Source organism: Tupaia chinensis, unplaced genomic scaffold, assembly GCF_000334495.1.
Source record: "Tupaia chinensis unplaced genomic scaffold, TupChi_1.0 Scaffold000272_1, whole genome shotgun sequence".
Lineage (NCBI taxonomy): Eukaryota > Metazoa > Chordata > Mammalia > Scandentia > Tupaiidae > Tupaia > Tupaia belangeri.
In genome coordinates, this window is record NW_006159754.1 from 6,333,884 (window position 1) to 6,355,175 (window position 21,292).

At 42.5% G+C, this 21,292-nt stretch overlaps 1 protein-coding gene across 1 annotated transcript in view; it reads right to left on the reverse strand.

Moving 5' to 3' along the window:
- The window catches only part of PLCH1 (phospholipase C eta 1), a 236,993-nt gene that overhangs the window by 191,652 nt on the left and 24,049 nt on the right, over nucleotides 1-21,292 (reverse strand). Inside the window, exon 2 of the mRNA XM_027772378.1 lies at nucleotides 16,505-16,623. Within this exon, the coding sequence (XP_027628179.1) occupies nucleotides 16,505-16,583 (79 nt within the window). The 5' untranslated portion in view covers nucleotides 16,584-16,623. The remainder of the gene's footprint in view (nucleotides 1-16,504; nucleotides 16,624-21,292) is intronic.

A 21,292-nucleotide genomic window follows, 5' to 3' on the forward strand; every position in this document is an offset into this window, starting at 1 on the left:
TGAAAATTGCTCTACAGGTAACACTCACTTCTGCGACTGAAGATTTTTCAGACATAAGCAACAGAGAATTTTAATAGCATGCAAAATACTGCAATTAGATTTTACTAGTCGTGCTATTTTAAAGAAAGAAACCCTCAGTTTCAGAGTTCAATAAAATAAACGGATGTATAACCGAAATGGAAAGTCTGCAAATGTTATTAAATTAATTCAAAAAGCCCAAGAAAATCTTTTAAAGAAATGAGTTTGTCTATTTGGAGGTGTTATGTATTTGTAATAATCTTCTTGAGGTACATTTGGATTCTCAGCAAAAGGGACCCTCTTTAAAAAAAACCTTTTTTTTTTTTTTTTGTCCCTCAATCCCAGGGAGGAATGGTCAAAGGTTATTCTTTTCTGGGTTCTCCAAGGCAAAAGCCTGCATGAAGAGAAAAAGAGGGTTTGTAGTCAGGGAAGCCACACACTCCACAGAATAAAGATTAAAAACCAGACTCAACAAAAAGAACAAAAATAATGAAACACTGGACGGCTCTTATCTCCCCAACTGAATAAAATGAAGCAATTTATTCAGCAGTGGTTTTTGTTTTGTTTTGGTTTGGTTTTTGGTTTTTTTTTTTTTTTTTTGAGCATCAACTCTCTGCAAAGCATTGAAGCATTGAACTATGACCTGGAGAAAAAAGAAAGTTAAAATAATCTCTGCTCTCCTAGAACGTGGAGTGAGGGGACAGAAAGTAAACTAGTTATCACACAACTAGCTGCTTTGTTCTAGCAGTGACAGTAACGAGTGATGCAAGGCGATGAAAGGCATAAAGCAGGGCCCAACCTGGTCTGGGAAGTCAGAAGAGAATTCCCTGCAGAGGAGACCTCTGAAATTGGAAGGATGAGCTGCCAGTTGGCCCAGTGAAGAGGGGGTGAGTTTGGGGTGTAGGAATTACAAAGGCCAGTGCAGCTGGGGGCACAGGCAAGAGTGAGATAAAGCTGGCAAGGCAGATGGGACCAGGGGGAGGAGGACGTTTTGCTCTGGGCTTGCTCAGTCTGAGGACCTGGAGGGCATCTGTGAGGCCATCAGGTAGGAGGGTGAAAATCTGGGTATGAGGCTCAGAGGGCAGGTCTCAGCCAGGACCACCGTGTTGGGCTTAATGACACAAACACGGCAGCTGAAGCGTGGGAGTAGGTGAAAACACTTCACACTAGGAATTGGGCTTTAAATTAAAAATCTGAATATGGGGACCAGCAGTTGGTGTAATGGCTATGTTGTTAAACTCCCATGTAGTTGACTACGGTTCGAGTCTCAGACCCTGTGGCTTAAACTCATGCCGGGCGCGTGTGCATGTGTACCCAAGATCCCAAGAGGAGAATGGAGGAGAATGAATTGTGGCGTGGCCATCGCTCCTGGGGGGTGATTTTTTGCTTTCTGTCTCTCTGTCTCTCTCTGTCTTTCTGGCTAGCGCACACACCCTAAAGCAAAAACCTTTCCAAAAACTAAATCTGAATATGCCTTTGAAACCAACAGTTTACTTGGAATAATCCCAAACATATCTGCTGAAAGAAATAAACCCTAAGAAAATATAAAACATGTCAGAGGCCTATGGGGTGACTTCTCATTTACACAGTGTGAAAAAACACACTGCAGTTTCTCACCTTTGTTTTGAGAGATGGGAGATAAGAGGTTATTGTGATTACAGATGCAATCACTGATGATTATTACTATGGCCCAAGAAACAAATCTGCATCTTTTGTATAACTAAATTAAATGATTATGTTGCCCTGCTAAACCCCGACTCTACTAGTGAAAAGACATTCCCTCCCATCAATCTCTGTGCATATATTAGGCACAGAGTGGGAAAGACAATTGGGAAAATGAGAGAGCAGAGGAAAATTAATTATAATTATGTAAATGCAGCTTAAAGAACAAAGACTTAAATCTGTAACACAGGTCTAAGGGGAACTAATTCTCATAAGTAACCTCTTACAACGTGAGGACTCTGCACAAGTCTGAAGGAAAAGTTGGCTGTTTATTAGACACATTATTTCTTCTTTCTAATTGAGTAATTAGAAACTTGGTGTTCTCGAAGGAATAAAACCATCAAAGAGCCTTTCTGCTTGGCTGGCCTCCCAGTGGCCATGGGTTTAGGAGAAAGAATTTAAGATTCTAATGGAAAGGCCAGTCAAAGATCTCACTTATCAGCAATCGGCTTGTTTCAGACGAAGCTAAAGCTAAGAATGAGCATTGCTGCTGCTTCCCCACCTGGCTTCCCACCTATCCAGGTCTTCGCTTTGGCATTTTGCTGGGCACTCTACAGGGACCTTGTCATCATCCCTTCCACTGCTTCAGGAATTGAATGACCTCGACACAGATGGCAGGTCAGAGAGATCATGATGGTTCAGTACTCGGCAAGAACTCGTCCTTGAAATCCATTCCTGATGAGGACTAGAAGCTGGGAACATTCAGCATAGATTTTTTTTTTTTTAAGTCTAGACCAGTGCTTGGTTCTGATCAATGCAGCTATGCAACTTTGCAAAAATCAAGGTTCAATGACAAAGAACACAGTACTTTTAGGAAAGGAGGTCACTCTTATCCGAAATGATAGTGGACAGGGAGCTGCCTGGCGTGTCTCTGGAGGCGTTCACCAAGGCGGTGGGAGTCCCTCCGTTCAGAACCATGTTACCTGAGCCCTGTTATATGTAGAATATGGTGCCTGGGATGGCAGAGAAGGTACTCTGAGGGAGGAGTTGCACAAGAATGCCTCAGACGTTTCTTAAAGTGAGACCTTACAGCTCTACACAATGGTGTGAGACCAGACAGCAGTCAGTCATCTGGAAGAACAGCCAAGCCCACCTCCCACTGCCCACGGCAGGCCACAGAGCTCCACCTGCAGAAACATGACAACAAATGAAAGGGCCAGGATGGGGCAGCATGGCCGTTAAGGCAGCTGGATCCCACATGGCCTACTCCATAGTTCAAGTACCTGACCTGGCGGCATGAAAATCATGCCACAATTTCTCACTTTCCTTCTCTCACTCTTTCTCTCCAGAGAGCACACATAACCGACAGTCATCTGCATATTCTCAGATGCAAGAAAAGCCTTGTCTTTGAAAATTTTTGAAAATATTTCCCTCCTTCTCCAAGAGCCTAAACATAGTACTCTTTTTATTTATTTATTTATCTATTTATTTATTTATTTATTTTAATGAGAGGAGATTTTTTTTTTCTTTTGACAAGCTCTCGCCATATTGTAATCTTCCTGCCCTGTTACTTACGACTACAAGGACTCACCACTGTGACCAGCACGTCTAGGCTGGGCTGTGAACTGAACCCAGGCCTCCCACGTGGTCCTAGCCTCCAAGCAGAAGCACCTTAGCCATGCAAACCACTGCAGTGGGCCTAAAGATAATATTTTTCATCTTAATGAGACTCACAAAAATCTTTTTTGTTTTGTTTTATTTTGGAGAAGTTTTTGCTATAGGGCGCATGCACTCACCAGAAAAACAGAGAGAGACAGAAAGAAAGCGAGAAATCACCCCCCAGGGGGGATGGCCACACTGCAATCTCTTCTCCTCCATTCTGCTCTTGGGATCTCAGGTACACACGCACACGCGCCCGGCATGAGTTTAAGCCTCTGAGTCCTGGACTCGAACCGCAGTCGACCACATGGGAGTCCAGCGACATTGACATTATGCCAACAGCTGGCCCCAACTCACATAAATCTCATTGGTTCTCCTTTTTTATTTATTGATTTTTTTTTGAGAGGTTTTTGCTATAGAGCGCGTGCGCTCTCCAGACAGAGAGAGACAGAAAGCGAGAAATCCCCCCCCAGGGGGGATGGCCACACCACAGTCCCTTCTCTTCCATTCTCCTCTCTAGATTTTGGGCACACACGCACACACGTCCAGTGTGAGTTTTAAGCCACCAGGTCTGGGCCTCCAACCGCTGTCAACTACATGGGAGTCCAGCGACATAGCCATTACACTAACTGCTGGTCCCCTGACTCACATAAATCTTATCTACCATTGCATTAATGTAAATCCTGGTCTAGCCAGTGGCTTGGGAGTTAGGGTTGCTGGATCCCACAGGGCCAACTGTGTGGTTCAAGTCCAGACCTGGAAAAAGGATTAAAGTGTGTCCATCCTCATGGGGAGTGGTTTCTCACTTTTTCTCACTGTCTTTCTGTCTCTCTCCAACAAGTACATGTGCTCTCTGGCCAATAAAAACCAAAAAATAAAAGCTCTACATGCACTAGAATTTTCTGGACAGAGAAGAGGATGCTTATAAAGTCACAAAAGCTAGGCTTTGACTCAGGAAATGCCACTCTAACATGAAACCTAGTAATGCCCCCAAACCTCAAATGAAGGCAGGCTGCCAACGCCCTACTGCGCTAATAAACTGGCCCAAATTAACTGGCGCCCTAATTCACTCTGTCTAATTTCATTATGCAGTCAGGATCTGGCATTCTTCTCTCTGCTAGTGAGGCTGGAGCTTTAGGAAGGGGAAACTTCACCATCTTTTCTGAATATGATCACGTCTGCCCTGAAGGCTTGTGTCTCAGTCCTAGCTATGGCTCTGCCCACAGCTGAGAGGAACACACGACCACCTCTACCCACATTCACGCACGCACATGCACACGTACACACCTGCTGCTCTCCCTAAGGAGAAGGGTTGCTTTTAGCCAGCATTACCCCTCCTTCAAAGTTTAGAGTTGCTTTCCCTTTTTCTCTTTCTCACTGTCTCTGTCTGGTCAAATTTTTAAAAATAACAATAACAAATGGAATTAAATAAATAAATAATCCTTTGGTGGGGGAGGGGCCGCCAGGTGGCATGGTGGATAAAGGCGCTGGACTCCCACATGGCCGACCGCGATTCAAATCGTGAACCTGGCAGCTTGCTTTCTGGTTTTCTCTCTCACTGTCTCTGTCTGGTCAAATTAAAGACATAACAATAACAAATGGAATTAAATAAATAAATCATTCTTTAGGGGAAAAAAGTTTATAGTCAAAAAAGAATCGTTTTTTCAAAGAATTACTTATTTATTCATTTTTTTTTTAATTTGACCAGAGAGACACACAAAGAGAGAGAGAGGGAAAGTGAGAAAACAAGCCACCAGTTTTGAGACTCGAATTGTAGTCGGCCATGTGAGAGTGTCCAGAGCCTTAACCACCACGCCACCTGCTGATCCCCTAAAAAGAAATATTAGGGTAGCTGGGATTGCACACAGGTAACATGCTACCCTGCAGTACTGAACCCACATGGGAAGGTCCCATGTTCATTGACGGAGACCACCCTGTATTACATGCATGATCTGGGCTGGCAGAGGTTGGAAATGGATCACAGCATGAAGATCTTGTTAGGGGTGCCTCTCTCCCTCTCTCCCTCCTCTTTCTCTCTCCCTCTCTCCCTCCCTCCCCTCTCTCTCTCTCTCTTTCTCTCTCTCTCTCTCTCAGAATAAATAAACTTTAAAAACCAGGATTTTACCCCCTCATCGTCACGGTCTCCCTAGCCTTTCATTTCCATTTTCCTGACCTGTAGGACACCTCCACACCTCCTACTTCCATCCTGATGTCTGACTACACAGAGCCCTCGAACATTGCTGCTAGAAGGGAACTTTGAAATCTGGCACAACCCTTCGTCTAAAGGCAGAGAAAGTGAGGTTCTGAGGAGTAACATGAGGCTTCAGAAATTAATAGTAAAACTGGGACCAGCAGTTAGCGTAATGGCTATGTCGCTGGACTCCCATGTAGTCAACCGTGGTTCGCGTCCCGGACCCGGTGGCTTAAAACTTACGCGGGGCGCGTGTGTGTGCGTGCCCAAGATCCCGAGAGGAGAATGGAGGAGAAGGGACTGCGGTGTGGCCATCCCCCCTGGGGGGGTGATTTCTCGCTTTCTATCTTTCTGTCTCTCTCTGTCTGTCTGGCGAGCACATGTGCCCTAGAGCAAAAACCTCTAAAAAAAAAAAAAAAAGAAAGAAAGAAAGAAAGAAAGAAAGAAAGAAAGAAGGAAGGAAGGAAGGAAGGAAGGAAGGAAGGAAGGAAGGAAGGAAGGAAGGAAAGAAAGAAAGAAAGAAAGAAAGAAAGAAAGAAAGAAAGAAAGAAAGAAAGAGAGAAAGAAAGAAAGAGTAAAACTAAGATTAGAAGTAGTCTTCAGAATCCCATTCTAGCCGACTTCTCATTACAAACTAACAGTCAAGATTCTGCCTTCACATCATCAACCAGGATTCTGGCCAGAAAGGAGAGGCTGGATTAAAAAGTAATTCATTTAGGGCCAGCAGGTGGCATGGTGGTTAAGGTGCTGGACTCATACATGACGAACTGTGGTTTGAGTCCTAGACCTGGTAGCTTGCTTTCTCACCTTCTTTCTCTCTTTCTCTGTCTCTCTCTGGTGAGCACATGTGCACTACAGCAAATTTAAATATAATAATGGGGACAGCAGGTGAGGTGATGCTCACACCACTGGACTCCCACATGACCTACTACACTCCCAGTCCCAGACCTGGTGGCCTGAAAATCACACAAAGTGTGTGCACGTGCGTGCCCAAGATCCCAGGAGGAGAATGGAGGAGCAGGGATGGCACCATGGTCATCCCCCCTGGGGCTGATTTCTCACTTTCACTCTCAGTGTCTCTCTCTTTCTCTCCAGCGAGTACACACGTCCTACAGTAAAAACCTCTAAAAGTAATAATAATAATAATAAATTAAACTAAAACGTAATTTGGAAAAAAGGGTAATTATTTAACTAAATTAATTTTAATTAATTCATTTCATTAGAAGGTAGTATGAGGCAAAGTAAAAGTACATGTAAGGAAACTTTTTGAAAAGACACACTATATAAATATTTAATAAAAGAACTACCCTCAATTGTGTCTTTAGACAATAAGAGAACATCGCAATTCAGTACAAAATGTTTTCTAGTCCAGATTTGTGATGACAGTCACAAATATTCCTATAGCAACACAATAGCAACAGAAACGAGTTTCAGAAGTTGGATAAATATAAGAAGTTGAGATGAAACCATAACAAAAAGGCAACTAATTATATTTTCTGGTCTCATGATTATAACTAGCAGCATGTGAAAACACAGTTATCTCCAAAGTATACTCTATTAAGAAGCTCAGATGCTTAGAAATGCTTATGTGCGTGAGAAATTTACATGGTAGTTGCAAATACATTGATTATTGGTTTAAGAATCAAGACTGGGGGACCAGCAGTTAGCGTTAACGGCTATGTCGCTGGACTCCCACGTAGTCGACTGCGGTTCGTGTCCTGGACCCAGTGGCTTAAAACTCACGCCGGGCGCGTGTGCGTGTGTGCCCAAGATCCCGAGAGGAGAATGGAGGAGAAGAGATTGCAGCGTGACCATCCCCCCTGGGGGGGTGATTTCTCGCTTTCTGTCTCTATGTCTCTCTCTGCCTGTCTGGCGAGCGAACGCGCCCTATAGCAAAAACCTCTCCAAAAAAAAAAAAAAAATGAATCAAGACTGTATCCCAGGTTGGAAAAAATACTACACTTTGCTCTAACCAAAAGGAACAGCTAGGTAGGTGTGGACAGTTTTCAAATCAGAATAATTCACAAAAAGGTTGAGCTGTGGCGATGTAGGCAGTAAGGAAGACTGCATGACCCTGAAGCCACACAGGAGGCCCAGGTCTGGATTCCAGGTCAATGTAAACATTCTTGGTGCACCCACTTGCACTCGTTACATTGGCTGAGTAGGAAGCTGCAGGAAGGATCAGGGCATGATAAACCCTGTCAAGAGTGTCTCTTTCTCTCTTGCACACATATTCTCTCGCCTTCTTTTGCTCTCATAAGAGAAAGAAATAAAATAAACTTTAAAAAGAGTAATTCACAAACATACTAACCATTAATCCAAAATAGATTATCTGCCCAACTTTTTTTCCCTATTACAAATCTATAAGAGAATACAAGTCAAAGAGAGGCTTGACTTCTTGGATGGCTTAAGATCCCTTTGTACATAACAAGTTCCCTAAAAATCTGGGCACAATACAGAAGAAAAGCAAAAGTTCTTCATTTCTAACAGGATGCCTCCTCTTATCACTGAACCCAGAACAAAGTCAACCAACCAGCTCATTTCCATTGGCAGCAGACGCTATTCCCAACCCTTTCAGGTCCCCACTACCACATCAGAATGATGTGAAGGGGAGACAGCAGCTGAAGGACTGGACAGAGGCAGACTGTTCACAGTGGGTTTAATAGTCTCTTTCTCAGGGACCAGCAGGTGGCGTGGTGGTTAAGGCACTGGATGCTCCCACATGGCCAACCATGCTTCAAGTCCTGGACCTGGTGGCTTGCTTTCTCACTTTCCCTCTCTCCCTCTCTGCCTCTTTCTGGTCAAATTAAAATAAGTGAATGCATAAATAAAATAAAATAATTATTTTTTAAAAATAGTCTCTTTCTCTGTGTTTTGGGATTGTGGATAATAGTCTAAATTGTTTCCAATGAAAGTATATCGCTTCTTTAATCAGAAAATGAAGCTTTGAATGTGTTTTATGAACTGTGAAACTATACAAATATTACATTTTTGTTTTCACTTTTATTGACCATTTCAGTCCTGTGTCCTCATTTTAATGTAACTCTTTTCTCCAGGAAACACTGCTTAAGTCTATATGTAAAGAATCTGGCTCGCAAAGCCTTGCCTGTCCAAGACTACATATTCCTCAAGTTTATCACATGCAGGGGAAATGATTTTTTTTTATTATTTCTGTTAATAATGGAAGAGGTTGTGCCTTGTTTTCATATGCTTGACTTGGCTATATAAAAAGAATAATCAACAGAGCAAGGAGGAGCTAGCAGGTGGCATGGTGGTTGAGGCACTGGACTCCCACACGGCTGACCATGGTTCAAGTCCCAAACCTGGTGGCTTACTTTCTCACTCTCCCTTTCTCTCTGTCTGTCTCTCTCTGGTCAAAACTGAAGAATAATGATAATAAATAAAATATAAAATGAATAAAATCTTTAAAATAATAAAAAATAAACAGAGCAAGGAGAAGCCAAGTTAAGAAGCAAAAGCATAGCCAGACTGCTCACCTGTCAGCACAGAAGCCTCTCCAAAAGAAATCTGACATCTCTGCCTCCATTCGTCCTTTCTTCTCCCTTCCTTCAGAAATGTTCTGAAATCCCCTACAAAGACATCAGCACTAGAGCTCCCTTGGCTAAAATTATACCAAGATTTCACAAAACTTCCCCTTAAATTGGGCCCAGCAGGTGGCGTAGTTGTTAAGGGCCCTGGACTCCCACCAACCACGGTTTGAGTTCCAGACCTGGCAACTTGCTTTCTCATTTTCCCTTCTCTTTCTTTCCCTCTCTGGTCAAATTAAAATAAATAAAGATAAATAAAATAATTCTCTAAAAAAATTTCCCCTTACATTAAATAAGTTTGTTTTTGTTTTTTTGTTGTTTTTTGTTTTTTGAGTTTTGGTGTTTTTTTTTGTTTTTTGTTTTTTTTTGCCATAGGGTTCATGTGCTCACCAGAGAGAGAGAGAGAGAGAAATAGTGAAACAGAGAGAGGGAAAGTGAGGAATCACCCCTTGGGAGGATGGCCACACTATAATCCCTTCTCCTCCATTCTCCTCCTGGGACTCTATTCATGCACACACACATGCCCTGCATGATTTCAAGTAACCAGGTCCAGGAACTGAGTCACAGTCAGACTTGTAAGAGTCCAGCACCTCAACCACTACACCGCCTGTTGGCCCAATATTCTCCTGTCTTAACAAATATTAATTTTCTGCAGAAGTAGAGAGAAAACAGAGGGGATCTTTTTTTCCTAAGTTATAATATATCCTAGGCATGGAAATACAAAATGATACTTTACATTATAAGAAATACTTATAGCTATTGTTGTATTATAAATAAATCTAATTCTAATTCTAATTGCCTTTGATCCTTTTAATCTTGAGAGGATTTAATATCTCTAAATTCCTCCAAAAGAGTAATTCTTGAGTGCACAAAATAACCAGTTCGTATTTTAAGTATTATAGTGCCCTCTTGTGTATCTTGTGTTTAGTGAAAGGTAGCTTACAAAAAAATAAAATACAGTTGTTCCTAGATATCTGTGGTATATTTGCATACAACCTATATACATCTTCCTTTGTACTTTCAATCATTTCCAGATTACTTATAATATCTAATACAATGTAAATGCATGTAAGTAGTTGTTCAATCATTTCCAGATTACTTATAATATCTAATACAATGTAAATGCATGTAAGTAGTTGTTATATTGTATTGTTTTTAATATTATTTTTTTTAATTTTTTCTTTTTATTTTACATTCAATCACTGTATGTCTTTACAACATAGAAAATGAATTTTCTGGGCCAGCAGGTGGCATGGTGGTTAGGGTGCTGGAATTCCCACATGGCCGATCACGGTTCAAGTCCTGGACCTGGTGGCTTGCTTTCTCACTTTCCCTCTCACTCTTTCTCTGGCAAAACTCATATGAAATAATAATAATAAATAAATAAAATATTTCTTTTTTAAAAAAAAGAAAATGAATTTTCCTAGCATGAATACACTATATGTTAGTCCAGTCAAGGATAGTACTATACACATTGTCATCAACAGATAATTTTCCATTTTTGTGTCCATAGAATGTTTTGCTTTTTCTTCCCCCCTTGATTCCCTCTCTCCCACCACTCCCTATTTCCCACCCTCTTCCCACACTATCTCTGGTATCCACAGTTGCTTTCTGTGCTTTTATACCTCCAGTCTTTCCATTTCTACTAGAGTGCCTATACTCAGTATATATTAAGTGGGGACACACGATGCCTCTCTTTCAGTCTGACTTTCTTCACTTGGCATTAAATCCTCCATATTAGTTCATATTCTATCAAATACTAGCGTCTCATTGCTTTTTTTTTTTTTTTTACATGGCTGAGTAGCATTGTATGGTGTACACGTGCCACACTTTTTCAATCCATTTATCTGTTCTTAGATATTTGGGTTGATTCAATGTCTTAGCAATTGTGAATAAAACTGTAATAAACATGGATGTGAAAGTGTTTTTCCAAATAAGTGTATTCCTATCCTTCGGGTAGATATCCAGGGGTGAACTTGCTGGATCATATGGAAGTTCTATTTGTACGTCTTTGAGGAAACACCAAGACGTACAGTGACTATACTAATTTACATTCCCACCAACAGTGTAGGAGAGTTCTGTTTTCACCACAGCCTTGCCAGCACTTGTCATTCTTTATGTTTAAATCTTAGCCATTCTGACTAGGGTTAGGTGGTATCTCTTTGTGGGTTTTATTTTTTGTTTTTTATTTTTTGTTTTTTATTTTTTGTTTTTGAGAGAGATTTTTCCTATGGGGTGCTTGCTGGAGAGACACAGAGAGACAAAAAGCAAGAAATCAGCCCCCAGGGGGGATGGCCATGCTACAATCACTTCTCCTCCATTCTCCTCTTGGGATTTTGGGCATGCACACACACGTGCCTGGCAAGAGTTTTACACTGCCAGCTCCAGGACTTGAACCACAGTTGACTTAGTGAGAGTCCAGCACCATAACCATTATGCCAACTGCTGGTCCTCTCATCACAATTTTTATTTGCATCTCCCTTATAATAAGAGATATTGAGCATTATTATTTCATATGCTTTTTGGCTGTTCATATATCTTCTTTGGAAAGTTGTTCAGCTCATTTTCCCATTTTTTAATTGGATTGATTTTTTTTTTCAGGTAAGCTACTTGAGTTCCCTGTATATTCTCATTATCAGTTCCTTAGCCAAGGGAGAGTTTGCAAATATATTCTCCCATTCTAAGAGTTGTAGCTTCACTCTAATTATTGTTTCTTTTGTTATGCTATTGTTTTGTTTTGTTTTTCAAGTGTTCTTCTTTCATAAAAAAAAGTCATAGGGAGAGAGAGAGAGAGAAAGATGAGCACCCTCAACAGGTCTCACACCATGATCCTCCCAATCCAGCTTTTTTCAGTCAGCCAAGATCAAGAGGCACGTGTACATGTACCCACTGTGTACAAGTCAACCTGGGAACTGAATCTCGGTCTTCCACATGGCCTCCAGCACTGGAGAGTGGTATGCTACTATAGCACCACCATGGCTGGGCCTGGGATTTTTTCCCTGAATATCTTTGATCAGCAATTGGTTGAATTCATGGATGCTAAACCCGCAGACACAGAAAGCCAACTGTAATTGTATTTCTCAGAAATACTTCAGTGGAATCTTCAAGATTAAAACTAGAAAGAACCTCAAAAATCGAGACCAGCATGTTCATTTCACAGAGGAGAAAACTGAGTTCCTGAAGGATTACATGACTTATTCAATGCCATACACTGTTAGTTGATAACAAAATGAATACTGTTAAAAGGAAACCTCTCAGAATGTTACTTTCTTTATTAAAATGGAGATGGAAGCTTGGAAGAAAAGAAATGGTACAGTTTTGAAAACAGGCAGATCAGTGTTCGAATTTCAGATCGCTACTTTGCAATTTCGACATCAAACGGACTCAACAATGTTCATCAAGCCCATAGTATAAGTATCTGTAATATAGTAATATACTCATTGATAACATAACTATAAAAACACATAAAAAAAATTGCTTATCATATTATAGACTTTGAGATCTCTACATATAGGCATCCTAAAACATGAAAATAATTACTTAAGATATTTAAATCTAAACTTTTTCAAAAACTCATAAAACAAAGCATGGAAACACAATATAAAGCTAGTTCTTCCAACTCCTTTGATTCTTGAATTCTCTTATGTATTTTTTAAGGATTTTTTTTTTAATTAGAAGAGGGAACAAGCCCTTGCTACAGAAAGAGAGTAAACACTCCCCAATGGGGTGCAGTCATGCCACAATTCTTTTCTCTCCATTTCTCCATCTCATCAGGATTTCGAGCACATATGCTCGCACCCTCAGTGTGTTTTTCAAGCCAGTAGGACGAGGACTAGAATTGCAGTGAGTCATGTGGGATCTGGGTCCCTATGCACAGCACTTAGCCACTGCACTACAAGACTGGCCCTATCGTATACATTCTTTTCAATACAAATAAAGTTGTAACAGAAAACACCATAAAAGCAGGGGCAGGTGGCAGCACAATGGTAATGCAACTGGACCTGTGTGGGAAAAGTTGTGAGTTTGTGTCCTGGGATCCCCCTGAGCACGTCCAGAACATGTGCTCATGATCCAGTCTGGCTGAGACTAAAGGTAGACTGCAGCATAAAGACTCTGTTGGAGGTGTTCTCTCTCTCTCTCTCTCTCTCTCTCTTTTGAAATCATAAGCTAAAAAAGAAACCATAAGAGCCAGCAAGTAGTGTGGTGGTTAAGGTGCTGGACTCCCACATGGCTGACCGCAGTTCAAGTCCTGGATCTGGCCGCTTGCTTTCTCACTTACCCTCTTACCATTTCTCTATCTCTCTCTCTCTCTCTCTCTCTTTCTCTCTCTCTGGTCAAATTTTAAAAATAATAACAAGTGGAATTAAATAAATAATTATTTTTTTAAATACACACACACACACACACATATACACATATTATGGAGCAAACCTGCGTGAGAGATGAAGTAGTGACCAGGACCTGGGATGAAGTTCAGAGGAAAAAAACAAAGTAGAACCCCAGTGCTCAGCATGAAGTTGAGGATACCATGTCTCTTTTTTCTTTTTCTTTTTCTGGAGAGTTTTGTTTTTTTTTTTTTACTACAGGGCACGTGCACTCACCAGAAAGACAGAGAGAGATAGAGAGACAGAAATATAGAAATCCCCCCCCAGTGTGATGGCCACGCTGCAATCCCTTCTCCTCCATTCTCCTCTCAGGATCTTGGGCATGCATGCATATGCGCCCGGCGTGAGTTTAAGCCACCAGGTCCGGGACTCGAACCGCAGTCGACTACATGGGAGTCCAGCGACATAGCCATTACCCTAACTGCTAGTCCCCAGGACACAACGTCTCTTCTGCTAGGGGAACTTCAAACACTGCTATGTCAAGAAAGAGGGAGGCAGGAACTTTTACTCTGACCTGGCTAATAATTAGCTACACTGAGGTGGGTGCTCATTGTATTGGTTTTCATCACCTGTTAAAATGAAGTCACCTGGACTACCTGTGGCTTGGTGGTTAAGGTGGCTGGATCCCGCATGGCCAACTGTGCAGTGCAAGTCCTGGACTTAGTGTCCTGAAAAACATGCCAGGTCTGTGTACAGGCTTGCCCAAAATCCCAAAAGACGATAGACGGAAGAGAAGAGATTGTGGCATGACCATCAGCCATGCAGAGTGTTTTCTCACTTCTCCCCCGACCCCTGGTCTCTCTCTCTCTCTGGCCAAAAATTTAAAAATAATAATGAAATAAAGTCACCTTCCCATGTTCCATGGGAGGTGCTTTCTCCCTCTCTCTGTCTTTCTCTGGTGAATGTACATGCCCTCTGGCAAATATAAGAAGGAAAGAAATGAAGATGCCCTGTATCTAGTCACTTCTCATAGTGGTATCATGAATGAAAAACACTGTGAACTCGAAAGTGCTTCGCAACCTAAGTTCATTATCTTCAAAATAATTTTGAAGCAACCAAAACAATTACGTCTGTCATCAAATTGAGGGGGGAAAATCCACCTCAGATAACTGAAAGCAGCTTATAGGATTCTGTTAATAGCACTCCATAAACTTTCCCTTCCCTCCACAATGCCACAGCTTTCCGAGGGAGATTACTCCAACACTTCTGGCGCCACATAAATCTTCGACTCTTAAGTCAGCCTCACTCAAGGGTACCCTGATAGCAGGACTGACGGAGCTTATCCCTGAATGTATACCACAAAACACACATGCAGCAGGGTAAAGGCAATTTGTCTTAGGTTGCCAGGAAAATGACTAATATTGATTACTCTCTGATTCACAGCTGCAGTGATCCCTCCTGACAGTGATGGTTAAATAAACTACTCAGTGCTGTTTTTACATGTGGCCTGACATTCAGGTAAGTCTTACAGTCCCAAAGGACAGAATTAAAAGGGAGTAGATATCTTGGGAACCAGCAGTTAGCATAATGGCTATGTCTCTGGACTCCCACGTAGTCGACCGCGGTTCGTGTCCCGGACCCGGTGGTTTGAAACTCACGCCGGGCGCGTGTGCGTGCGTGCCCAAGATCCTGAGAGGAGAATGGAGGAGAAGGGATTGCGGCATGACCATCCCCCCTGGGGGGTGATTTCTCGCTTTCTGTCTCTATGTCTCTCTCTGTCTGTCTGGCGAGCGCATGCGCCCTACAGTGAAAATCTCTCCAAATATAAGAAGGAAAGAAATGAAGATGCCCTGTATCTAGTCACTTCTCATAGTGGTATCATGAATGAAAAACACTGTGAACTCGAAAGTGCTTCGCAACCTAAGTTCATTATCTTCAAAATAATTTTGAAGCAACCAAAACAATTACGTCTGTCATCAAATTGAGGGGGGAAAATCCACCTCAGATAACTGAAAGCAGCTTATAGGATTCTGTTAATAGCACTCCATAAACTTTCCCTTCCCTCCACAATGCCACAGCTTTCCGAGGGAGATTACTCCAACACTTCTGGCGCCACATAAATCTTCGACTCTTAAGTCAGCCTCACTCAAGGGTACCCTGATAGCAGGACTGACGGAGCTTATCCCTGAATGTATACCACAAAACACACATGCAGCAGGGTAAAGGCAATTTGTCTTAGGTTGCCAGGAAAATGACTAATATTGATTACTCTCTGATTCACAGCTGCAGTGATCCCTCCTGACAGTGATGGTTAAATAAACTACTCAGTGCTGTTTTTACATGTGGCCTGACATTCAGGTAAGTCTTACAGTCCCAAAGGACAGAATTAAAAGGGAGTAGATATCTTGGGAACCAGCAGTTAGCATAATGGCTATGTCTCTGGACTCCCACGTAGTCGACCGCGGTTCGTGTCCCGGACCCGGTGGTTTGAAACTCACGCCGGGCGCGTGTGCGTGCGTGCCCAAGATCCTGAGAGGAGAATGGAGGAGAAGGGATTGCGGCATGACCATCCCCCCTGGGGGGTGATTTCTCGCTTTCTGTCTCTATGTCTCTCTCTGTCTGTCTGGCGAGCGCATGCGCCCTACAGTGAAAATCTCTCAAAAAAAAAAAAAAAAAGGGAGTAGATATCTTTTCACTAAGTATCTAGATCAGGTGGCCATCAGCACCCTCCAACATCTGATTTCAGAAGGCACACACCTGGCTGAGCACTGATTGATGACCTGTGAAATTTAAGTGAACACTTACCTCAGGTATACCCCCAAATAACCACAGACCTCAGAAAGGGCTGTTACTGGAGTGTAGACGAGGAAGGCTCTGATAGGACCTACCCTATAAGGTAGAAAGTGATGACACCAGAACTATCGTTGAGATGGGGCACACTGCTGTCCATGGAGTTTCTTGGGTAATTATCCATAAACAAGTTAACTAAAAGTCTTGGTTCAACCACCAATTATACTGTATTTGCATCTAGAGTGATAGAATAAAAGTGCTGTCAGGGACAACACAAAAGACTCCCTACACAGATAGAACAGACAGCTCACCGTGAAACACGCTGTTGTCCACCAGAAAATGCCGGCGGTACTGCACACAGCTCCTTTTTTCCAAGTTCCAGTAACTCATTGTCAGAAGATTCCTGGCACCGCATCAAAACCAAATTGCCCTGTCAAGGCAAACAGAGTGAGACAAAAATGAAGAAAACGGCAGCCACACGCTCACGCTGGTAGCATAATGCCACCGGTTGCCCAGCATTAAGGGACAACACATACGGCATACAACCTCCCCCCACAGGGAGCTGGAAACCCCCTGGCCTCCCGAAATTTCCCACAGGTCTTCAAAGGGGCTAGAATGTCAGTTAGCATACTAAAACAGTGGCTTTTCCAAACGGCACCTTTCGAGGCTCCAAGTTACTTGCTGTCTCTAGGGGAAATGAGTCTACCATCAGGGAGCACGTCTCAGAACTGGTGTGTATGCTCCCAGCCTCACCACTGTTGAGCCAAAATCCAAACCAGTCAAGGCTTCACCGTTCAGGAAATTTCAGTTGCAGGTGAGGTAGCAACTAACAGAACGGAAGCTCTCTTTCCTAATTCATGGATTTCCTGTCCATATCATTCTAGTAGAGTGGGTGACCCATCCATGGAAATGTTGGAAGTATAGCAGTGTCAGGGGCCAACAGGTGGCATGGTGCTTAAAGGCGCTAAACTCTCACATGGCCAACTGTGGTTCAAGTCCTGAACCTGGTGGCTTGTTTTCTCACTTACTTTCTCTGTCTCTCTCTCTCTGTTTCTCTCTCTGTCTTCCTATCTCTCTCTCTGTCTCTGTCTCTCTCTCTCTCTCTCTCTCTCTGGTCAAATTAAAAAAATAAAGTTAAATAAAATAATTTTTTTTTTTGGAGAAGATTTTTTTTTTTTTTGCTACAGGGTGCGTGCGCTCACCAGAGACAGAGACAGAGAGACAGAAAGCGAGAAATCACCCCCGGGGGAGATGGTCACACCGCAATCCCTTCTCCTCCATTCTCCTCTCTGGATCTTGGGCACGCACACGCAAGCGCCCAGCATGAGTTTTAAGCCACCGGGTCCGGGAACCGAACCGCGGTCGACTACGTGGGAGTCCAGCGACATAGCCATTACACTAACTGCTGGTTCCCAATGAAATAATTATTTTAAAAAAAAAAAAAAGAATTTTAACAGTGTCCATGTGGTCAGGAATAAGTCACACAGTAACAAAACTTGCCTCATTGCAGGTGTCCATTTAAGACCACCAGGGCCTGGTCCTGCCCAGGCTGAAGTTACTAGTATAACCAATACCCAGGCAAGGCCTCATTCAAAGCGAGGTGAACTACCAGTGCTTGCCTATGTAAGACCTGCCCCTCCGCAGACACAGAAACACAATGTTAGGGAGAGCAAGAACTTGAAAAGCAGAGATTCGAGCTGATGAATTAAACACTTCTAAAGGCTGATGTGCATAACCCTGAACAAGGCCTCTTTTGTTCACAGGGATTTGGCTAAAGCAACTTTTCAGAATTCCAGCCTCCTTTCTGTTCACAGAATAAAACTAGGCAAAGCTAGGCAAGGCTGGCATGAACTAAAACCACAGGTGGGAAATCATTTGTCATCTGTCCTATTAAAGCAATCTTGGGTTTTTGTAAAAGTACCTTTAGATGAAGCCAATTGCTTAATGAAAAAAAATTATCAGAGCATTGTCTATTATTTACTGGAACAATTGGTGAGTGAGGGAGACTAAAGTTTTTATCAAAGCTTTTCCTTGGCCCCCTAAGGCTCATCCTTAACAATGCTCAATAAGAATCTTACCTAATTCCAACCTATCCCATCTTTTCTCTGGCTTCATGATGAGATTTGCCCTTTTTTTCTTGCCTCAATCCCATCTGGCTAAGTCTGACTGCTTGTCCTGCTCCTTAACGCTGAGAGCAGGCTGAGTGAATCTCACCGCTGTATGGGACCCACTGTAAAACATGACAGAAAATAGCTGATTAAGGAAGCAACCTCACCTCTGCCTTCTCCCCAGCCAACCCACATACTACAAATGTCTCTTCTTTTTTTTTTTTTAATTTAACCTTATTGACTTATTTATTTATAAGAGAGGGATAGACTGAGGGAGTTGGGGGTAAGAAAGCAAACCCCCAGGTCTAGGACTCCAACCACGGTAGGCCATGTGGGAGTCCAGCGCCCTTAACCACCATGCCACCTGCTGGCCTGAACATCTCTTCTTTTAGAAAGTATTTTTAAAGCCAGCAAGAGGCATGGAGGTTAGGGTCCTGGCTCCCACGTAGTTGGCTGCGTAGTTTGAGTCCCAGTTCAAGAATGTGCATACATACATGTGCATGCCCCAAATCCCAAGAGAGTAGAGAAGGGATTGTGGCATAGCCATCCTCCCTGAAGGGTGATTTCTCTCTCTCTCTCTCTCTCTCTCTCTCTCTCTCTCTCTCTCTCTCTCTCTCTCTCTCTCTCTCTCTCTCTCTCTCTCTCTCTCTCTCTCTCTCTCTCTCTCTCTCTCTCTCTCTCTCTCTCTCTCTCTCTCTCTCTCTCTCTCTCTCTCTCTCTCTCTCTCTCTCTCTCTCTCTCTCTCTCTCTCTCTCTCTCACAAGTGCATGAGCCCTATAGCACAACCTAAAAAAAAAAAAGCATTTTTATTTTTATAAATAATGCAGTTATATATGTTCATTAACTTTTTTTTTTAGAAAGATTTCTGCTATAGGGCACATGCACTCAATAGAGAGACATAAAGAGACAGAGACACGAAAAGCAAAAAATCACCCGCGGGGGGATAGCCACTCTGCAATCCCTTCTCCTCCATTCTCATCTTGGGATTTAGGGCACACACGTACACTGGCTCAGCATGAGTTTAAGGCACCCATGGTAGACTACATTGAGTATAGCCACAACCATTTCAGCATCTTCTGGTCCCCATATGTTCATTAATTTTTAAAAACTCAAGCAACATTGAAACGCATCAGATTTTTTTAGAAACATTCTTCCTTCATTTCATGTCTCTCTCCTGGAACAACCATTTTGATTGTATCATTCTAGTTCTTCTCATGTGAATTTACACCTATATACACACAACACACACACACACACACACACACACACACACACACAGAGTTTTGAAGACTTACATATTTGTAAGAGTATTTTTTACTGAGCCCATAACACAGTAGTTAAGCCCCGCACATGGGGAGCCAATTCCCACATAGCTAACTGTAGTTCAAGTCCTGTTTCAGTGCTTAAAAAACATGCTGGGCAAATGTTTGTGTGCCCAAAATTCTGACGGAATGGAGAAATAGAGGAAAAATGATTGCGGCAAGACCGCATCACATTGAGGGTGGTTTTCTCGTGCACATGTGCAAGCACAAGTGCACACCCTCTGGCAATTAAAAAAAAAAAAAAAGGTACCTTTTTCCAGTTATTGAAAATAGGGGCCAAATGATAGCCCTGAGTACACAATGCTCTGCATTCTGGACCCACTACACCACCTGCTGGCCCCAGAGAACCACTGTTTTATGTACATTATCTATCCTTAAAGAAAGTCTGCTGGGCACGTGTTTTTAAAAAGTGGGGGCTCAGGGACCAACAGGTGGTATGGTGGTTAAGGTGCTAGACTCCCACATGATGGACCATAGTTCAAGTCCCAGATCTAGCAACTTGCTTTCCCATTCTCCCTTTGTCTCTCTAGTCAAATTGAATAATAATTAAATAATGCTTTTTAAAAAAAGAGGGGGCTCAGAGAGAATTTAAATGGTTGAACTAGAACACAAAGCATCGAACCCTAGGGGCCTTCAGGCTATGTGTCTCCTTGTTTTGGTTCAGTGTTGCTTGTCTTACCCCCAGTGTCTGGCTCTAAGCTGCTCTGTGTGAGAGACCCAGGCCCTGCACCATGGCAGGCCCTCAAGAAACAGCATCCTAAGCCTATTTCCTGCACTCCTGCCAGGTGGACACCGATGGAAGGACACAGTCACCCTGGCTTCCAGAATCAGAGCAAATGACTTCAAAATTTAGAGATAATGGAGATGGAGGTGACAAATGGCATTAGCAGGCTGGAGCAGTGGAAGTGAGAGCTATGCGAGAGACCCCAAAGCAGCTCCGACCAGATTTAGATGAGCCAGGACCCCGTGCACCCCAAGGGGAAGTAACTGAAAGCGACCTTAGACATCAGCTAAGCCAGATACCTAAGGCTGTAGCCAGAAGCTCAGAAAGGATGTAACTTGCAAGGCAGCACCACTAGCTGTTAGCAAACCTGGTGGGGACACCACAGAGCAGTCCCAAAGTGGCGCTGAGTGTTCTGTGGCCCCTTTTGTGTGAACACAAAGGTACAAAATCATCTTTTTATTGTTTGTAACTATTTAAATTAGATTACAGTATTCCCATTGCACTTTGGACCCAAGATGAAGTTTTTGGTCAATATTCAGGCAAAAGCAAATTGCCTGAATACTAAATTGATTAACTGTTTTTTGTTGTTTTTTTTAAATAAGAAAACTTGGGGAGGGGGGCCTTACAAAATACTCATTCACCTCCAAAGAGGTCTAGGGAATGTAAATATTAGATTGAGAACTGTATAAACATTTACAGGCTATACATAGAACACTTGTATTTATTTTCTACAGAACATATTGATTCCTAATTCTGACGATGATTCCTAAAATTAACTTACACTGACTGAGTAACTTCACTTAGGGAAACGACTGCTGGTTATTAAAACTCATTTTAAAATCTGCCTCCAAAGCAAGTTTAATACAGAGATTAAGTGGGAAGTAAAACTACAGAAAATGCAATACATATGCCTTTTATTTATCTTTCTCAATTATTTGTATCCAT